This window comes from Danio rerio, chromosome 24, assembly GCF_052040795.2.
Source record: "Danio rerio strain M-AB ecotype USA chromosome 24, GRCz13ab, whole genome shotgun sequence".
In the NCBI taxonomy this organism is placed as follows: domain Eukaryota; kingdom Metazoa; phylum Chordata; class Actinopteri; order Cypriniformes; family Danionidae; genus Danio; species Danio rerio.
In genome coordinates, this window is record NC_141044.1 from 14651092 (window position 1) to 14658717 (window position 7626).

Below are 7626 nucleotides of genomic sequence, written 5' to 3' on the forward strand. Positions count from 1 at the left end.
GGGTTGTAACTGAAACTGAGCTTACCTTCCTGCAGATTAAAAGCAAATAGCTAAGCTTGAAACAAAATTAAACTGCCGTATTTTCTTGCAAGCACAGGCTGTTTGTTTACTTGAAGTAATATTTCTATGTCTTGTATAATTAGCACTGAACAAACAATATAATTCTTGCTTAAAGTTATGACCATATGTTAAAATTTTAAAGAAATATTAAACTATTTGGTTTTAAAAGTGTTTCACAACTACAATACATTTCCAACATGCAATGACAATACAAAAAAGAAGAAGAAATAGTAAAAAATGTTAGTGCTTTTTGACAAGTAGGTCCCTGCAAGGTGACGTATATTTTTGCCTAATGTTTTGTCTGTATAGAGTTTCAAATAACACACTGAGCTGACCAAATTTCAACACACACACACACATTCCACTGAATAAAGGCTTTCTCAACAACAGTATTAAGCACATTCATCACAAATCTATTTCCCTTACTTAATCATAAACATTGAATTCCATTTTCAAGTGTATATTAATCTTGATTCACATAAACTGAGTTTGAAGTCAGTGCTTTAAACTTACTCAGCCATTTTGGCTCTAGATAACTCTGTCTTGAGCATTCTTTTAACTTGCTTAAAAATTCTCATTCTATTATATTCACATACTTATATATTAACATTAATTCTTCATAAACATCAACACTCATGTCTTCTTTACTTTTCACTTTGCACACACTTTTTGTCTTTCGAATGTCATCTGATGTTTATTACTCATAATTTCTGAGTGGGTATTAATAAGGCAAACAGCCCAGCAACAACTTTAAGTAGAACACAAAAACAGCTTATTTTCAACCTCATGATGTCTCTTGTTCCTACAAGTCTCTTCCTGTATGATGACATTTCATTGAGGATATGGATGTTGTGTCATCAAACTTGCTAAAAGACTGTTGTAGAAAGACAGTTTTAGTCACTTCTTTCAAGTTAAATCCCTTTTCTGAGGTAAGATTTCACTCTATTCTTTCACAGATGATAAATCATTTTTATTTATTTTATTTATTGATGAGAGCTCTTTTGGGAGATGCTTTAAAGTTAAGAGCCTGAGTTACTTGTACGGCTTTTCAAATGACAGTAAATTTCTGTGAATTTTACTGATTCAAGTTACTGATTCCAGTAATAGATCTTACAAAATACTTTAATTAGAGCTGCAGTTTTGAGCATAACAGTAATAATTTGGTGTAAAATGGAGACATGCATACAAATACAAATATGTAAATAAAAATTTATCTGTAACTAGTATGACTACATATGTTATTATAGTAAATATGTATAATTAAATGCATATGTTTTACTATAATAATTAACAACAGTAAGATACAGATAGAGTAGAATTTAATACAAAAATGTCTTTCACGTGACATCAGTTAGATTATTAGTGTATAGATTATATAGTGTAAAAGTTTAATGTCGATGAATTAAATAAGTAAGCATAATCAAAGTAGACTGGATTGAACAGTGGCTCATTCTGTAGCAACAATTTAAAATATATAAAAAAAACAATGAATCTTCATTACATATGTATTTCTGTTGTATAGAGAGGAAGTAAACTGTTATGGTGTTTTAGACTAATTTGTGACAACTGTAATGTCCAGTGCTGTCCACTCAACAAATGGCAGGAAACCAGATTGGATCCTTCATTTTCATCAGTTCTTTATTGCTACATACTCAACTAGGTAGGTTATTTTTTACTATTACTTCTTATTATTAACAAATATGTAAATAATTATAATATGTATTGATGTTGGTTTAAAACCAAGTGCTAATTCCTTCATGTCTCTGTTGTGTCTAATGTGTTTTTATGTTTCAGCTGATGTTCAGTATTCTGCTGTGATGCCGCACACAGTAACAGCTCTGACAGGCTCTTGTGTGCAGATTCTCTGTACATTCAACACCTCCGATTTTGAAGACAAACTTAAAAAGACAGTTAAGTCTTTTTATGGCCTCTGGCTAAAAAAGATACCGCAGTATGGAAACACAGACAGTTTTATAGCTTTTAATAGCAGTAACAACATCATTAGAGGATTCAGTGACATACAGATAACTGGAAATCTCAGTGAGAGGAACTGCACCACTGTCTTCTACAACATCATGATGAACCACTCAGATAATTACTACTTCAGACTGGAAACAAAGCCAGAGGTGTTTAAAGCAACATTTAACAATCAACCTGTGAGGATCAGTGTCAGAGGTAAATGTCATCTCCACTGTCTACTGTACACCAAATGTTCAGATTTATATTAAGTGTCTTTAAATATGTGCATGCCGACTTGAGATATGCTTAATTGATAGTACAATACAGATACTTTTAAATATAATAATAATCTACATATAGACACAGTATAAATATAATAGGGGCACTGTATCAAATAAGATGTAGATTATAAGTAGACAGTTAGGTTAGGGTTAGTGTAAGTTGACATGTACTTGTAAAGTTTCTTATAGTCAGTTAAATGCCTGTTTAGCAGCAGTATTAACAGATATTATGTAGACACTCTAGTACTCAAACATACCAACAAAATTAAATGTTACCATTAATGCAAATGTGATTGTTATGTAATAAGTAGGCCTATCTATGATTTTTTTTTTCATTACAATAATTTATTCTGTAGATTTTCCACAACAACCTGAACTTAAACCCAATAATCTACCGTATGTGATGGAGGAAAGTACAGTAAATCTAAATTGCTCTGCTGAAGCCCCCTGCCCAAACCAACCTCCTAATGTGTCCTGGTCTAACATCCCTGAATCTGCCAGCATTACAACACAGTTACTGGAGAAACCTGATAAAACCCAGTCAGTGTTTTCACTCATGACCTTCAAAGCTTCATACAGAGATCACAAAAAGAACATCTACTGCACTGTTACATATACAAGAGAAACTGCTAATGACTTAACTGTGGAAACCAACGTGACGCTACTAGTCCTGTGTAAGAGATTTTTTTGTTTGTTTCTTATAATCTTTGATGTGATGAAATAAATAGATCGATATATTAACATTAACTTTGCTCTCGTGTTTCTGTCAAAGTTCCTCCAAAAGAAACTCATATCACCATCAGTCCATCTGCTTCAGTTTCTGTTGGCACTAATGTGACTTTGACCTGCAAAAGCAAAGGCAGTCCATCAAATAATATGACCTACACCTGGTACAAACAGGGAAAAGACACGGCAATTGCTCGAGAAAAGAAGATTACTTTTACTGTTTCTCAGAATGATACAGGATTCTACTTGTGCACTGCACAAAATAAACATGGAAACCAGTCATCCAGACCAAAAAACATACAGCTTACATCTGAAGGTAAACAAAGTTCCGGCTTTTGTATTTTAATATTCAGATCAGGTCCATAGCCAGAGGGGTTTGAGTGATTCGGAAGACCGACCCCTCACTGACAAAGGTCCAGAATTTGTCCCACACATGAGCTCATTTGTCCTATTTTGACTGCTATGCCATCATAAATGGCGAAAATAACCCATGGAAAAAGGCTTTAAGACCAAGTGGAATCCTCTGTGGGCTCCCGCTTTTGCGAGACTTCAGCTAATCAGTTTTGGCCAATGCTAACAAATATTTTCATTTTACAATCTGACGTAACATAAGTTAAGTCTTTTGCCACTATATTGTTTTTAAACAGAGAAAACATTTTACAGGTTTCTTTTATTCTAAGTTTTGGACCGTATTCTTAAAACAAAAAATGACCAAAGGTGAAGCACCAAAATCGGACCATATTAAAATGAATTTAAATACTATTTTGGCTATTGTTGTTATCCATGAATTTTCTAATGTACTTTTTTTTTTACAAGAGAGGCTAGAAAAATCCTGGAGCTCTACAATTTTATAAATATTATTATTATTATTATTACTATTATTATTACTATTATTATTATTATTATGTTTTCATTAATTTTTCAAATGGCCAAATTGTGACTGAGGACAGTTGAATGTGCTGGCCAGGGGTGTGTTTCCCAAAACCATCGTTAGCCAACTAAGGTCGCATGTTCCATTGTTACAAACATAGTTGATTTGCCATTTCCCAAATCCATCGCTCCAACGAACATTCGTAAACTGTGTCACAAACTTGAGCACTTGAAACTACACCTCTGAAGCTGTAGTTAGAAATATAGTTCCTGGCTATGTTCTATTTCCACTTATCCACCCTATGCCCTATTCATTTAGAACATTCTAACATTCAAAGTTGGAATTATTAAAAATAAAAAAGCATTAAAGCCTTCTCTCTTAGTTGTAATTTGCTTTCAAAGTATTTTTACTGTTTAATTTTAGCGATCTTCATGTTTACAATTGTGCTTCCTTCGCAGTGCACTTTGAAAACATTGATATAATTTTGAACATAGCCTCATGGCAAAAGCCATACGTGACCTATTATTTATAAGCAGAATTTTTGTTATGTCTCCAAAGCTTGTGAAAACAAAAAAGTAGCATACTTTAATTCTTTGGGTTAATTATTAAGTATCTGTACTGTATATAACACAAGCTTGTTGGTTAAAACTTTCTGCTGTGGTTTGCATGTGTCAAATTGTCAAAGTAGACTTTTCAAAATATAAAAAATAAATAAACAACAACCTTATTATTTTTTATATGATTTATATATGATATTAGAATAGTGTTAGCTTTTGTAAGTGATTTTATGCTTTAGAATAGAATATGTAATGTTCAACTTCTCAATAATGTTAGTAAAGCAAACACAGGCCCTATATGTGCCATTTACATATATTTCAATTAATATGGAAAACGAGTGCATGTTTTTACCAAAACTAATATAGAATTTTATTGTAAATGTGTGTTTGTGTAAAACAATATAATTTGCACAAATAAATGATGGGGTTCTTCTCTAAAGAACTTGTTACTCCAACCTGTTTAGAGCATCATTATGGGTGTTTTACGTTATAACTAACGTGGTTCAAGAGATGGATCTGCGGCAGAGAAACTAGGGGTTTTGGGAAACGCTCGTCACTACATCATTCTTTTCCCAAACGATGCATTGTACTATTATAGTTCAGCAGTGAGTTACGTCATTGTTTGAGAAACGCACCCCAGCTTGTTATTTGCCTTAAAAATGACAATACAGTTTTTAATTTAAAACTTTAATAGATTACTATTTTTCCCCTAATGTATGATATAATATTTGTATTTTAAAAATAAGCATTTTCATATTTATTTATTTTAAATCTTTAGTAAATATTTTTAACACATCAAAAAGTGTGGTTATTATGACCATACGACCAGCTAATCCAACTAAAAACAGTGCTTAAAATATCACTAAAATGCAGTATTTAAGTCTCATAATTAAATAAAAAATGAGGCGTATAACTGCAAAAAGGTCCACTTTAAAAAAAAAAAAAAAGAACCACCCCTTTCACCAGGCTGGCTAGGGGCCTGCAGATGTATTATGGATTTGTTTATATTGTTTCAAACACACTACTAAGTAACCCCATTGTGTTTTAGAATCCTCTCGTCTTGTCATTTATGGCTGTACAGGAGGGATTTTCACTTTAATTCTGTTGTCTGCAGTATGTTTTTACTATTTGAGGTAAAGAAAGTTTTTACTGTATGCGGTAAATGTAAACAGTATTAATAATAGAGTTGTGTTTTTACAGTATGGGTCTTATTCTTTATTTTTTTTTAATTTGTTTTACAACAGAATAAAGACATCAGGTCAAGCCCATGATACAGGAAGTAATCAGGTGAGTTTTTCTTTATTCTACTAAAAGACACTATTTTAAATTAATTAAAAATGCATTAAGGCAGTGAGTTCACCAAATATTTCTGTCAGCAGCTAGCTTTATTTAAATAAAAAATGAGCATCTGCTTCATTATTTTCTGGTCACCAATATTTGTTCAGCTTTGGGTAATACACAGTACTATTTATTGGCACTTTTTACCCAGTTGTCCAATCACAGTTGAGGAGGGGCAGAAAAAATACCAAACTTACCAATAGCCATACACTCTTAGAAATAAAGATACAAAAATAAAAACATGTCTCTGGGGTGGTACATTTTCAAAAAGTAAACGTATATATAGATTACAAGGGCATGTTTTTATCTAAGGTACAGTTTTGTACTTTTAAGAGAACACTTTTGTACCTTTAAGATACTACAGATTTGTACTTTTTAGTTGTTATTATGGGTCATACTTTAAATGTCTGATTAAAGAGCAGTATCAACAGATATTAGGCAGACAGTCTAAAATAGTCTGACAGTTTGGCTTAAGAATTTTTAGCAGTTCATTTTGTAAAGAGTAATTCTCCTCAGACTCATCTTCTCAAGTTTTGACAATTACAGAAGAAAATTTGTTTTAAAGTATTATTTTACAAATGTTCCCTTTTCTTCAGGCTATGGATAAAAACAGCGATGCTGTGGCTATTTATGCTAACAATGGCTTTGTGATCAGTGAGAAAAATGAGAAAGAAACTGCTGATCTTCACTATGGAGAGATTGACTTTTCCAAACTCCAGACGAGTCACGCAACAAGAGAATTTTTAAGTAATGAACCACCAACAGAGTATGCCGAGCTTCAGGTGACAGAGAAAAAGACAAAAATCAACAAATGAACACACATTTTGCTCTTTGTTATTTTGTGCAGGGTTTGATGAATCTTTTCAGCCATAAACAATTGTCAATTTCTTGTGAATGTCAACCACTGTGATGAGTGGTATTGTGCAGTGATGAGTCCAAAAAATAGGATGTGGAATTTAATAATTAGATTGCTGGAAATTATCCCAATAAACGTGTAAAATCTGATTTAAGGTTAAAGAATTTAAAATCGTAAACTTACTCTGAAAAATGTGGTGAAATTTAACCTGATCTAATCCACAAAAATATTTCCAATTATTGAATTTTCTTACCCTCAAGTATATCTTATACTGGAGACCTTAATCTTTCCCTTGTGGACATGAAGGTCTAAAGTGTGAACCCAATTTTTTTAAACTAGTGTCATATCTATCCATTCATGTATTTTTGATAATCATCATCATATATATATATTTTTTTACATTTCTATAATTCAAGAGTGCAAATAAAAATGCTTTTAATTTTAGTATTCCTCGTTTATTTCATATGGGACAAATTAGGGAGTTTTGAATCAAGCTCTCTTTGTGTTAGCTCAAGCGACAAAGCTCTTGAATCCCTCAGATAAAAGAAATGTTTAAAAAAATAATAATTTGCCTAATTTTGAATGTTTATGTAAAAAATATGCTTATTATCTTTATGTTAAAGGTAGCATGCATTTTACTTCAGAGAAAAATTGCACTACAGTCAGTTCTGTTCAGAACAACCAAAACCTAAAAAAATGGCTATTTTGATGACATCTAGTGGTTCATCTAGTGTTTTTTTTTTCAATCACTTAACATTGTTCAATTGAGTGCTCTTTTATGTTTTGTGTGTGTGTGTGTGTGTGTGTGTGTGTGTGTGTGTGTGTGTGTGTGTGTTCAGATGGTAAACTTGTATAGCTAAGAACTCAGAAGTCTTGAACTGCTCAGATTAAGGGGATTATTTAAAAAATCTAAATAGACAAATCTAAATAGTTTGATGGTTAAACTGATGGTTAAACTATGGCTTTAGCATTACACAC

General features: G+C 32.1%; 1 protein-coding gene across 2 annotated transcripts; it reads left to right on the forward strand.

Moving 5' to 3' along the window:
• The first annotated feature begins 763 nt into the window (after positions 1 to 763).
• si:dkeyp-28d2.4 lies at positions 764 to 7626 on the forward strand. Of its 2 annotated transcripts, none has more exons than XM_087309346.1 (8): positions 764 to 989; positions 1612 to 1720; positions 1855 to 2235; positions 2657 to 2974; positions 3073 to 3342; positions 5503 to 5587; positions 5699 to 5741; positions 6389 to 7626. In XM_087309346.1, the coding sequence occupies exons 2-8, from the start codon at positions 1657 to 1659 to the stop codon at positions 6605 to 6607; spliced, it is 1380 nt and encodes a 459-aa protein (XP_087165472.1). In that variant the 5' UTR covers positions 764 to 989; positions 1612 to 1656; the 3' UTR covers positions 6608 to 7626. The 2 variants fall into 2 exon arrangements, with proteins under 2 accessions (XP_087165472.1, XP_087165473.1); XM_087309347.1 differs by having other exon boundaries at positions 787 to 989; positions 1640 to 1720.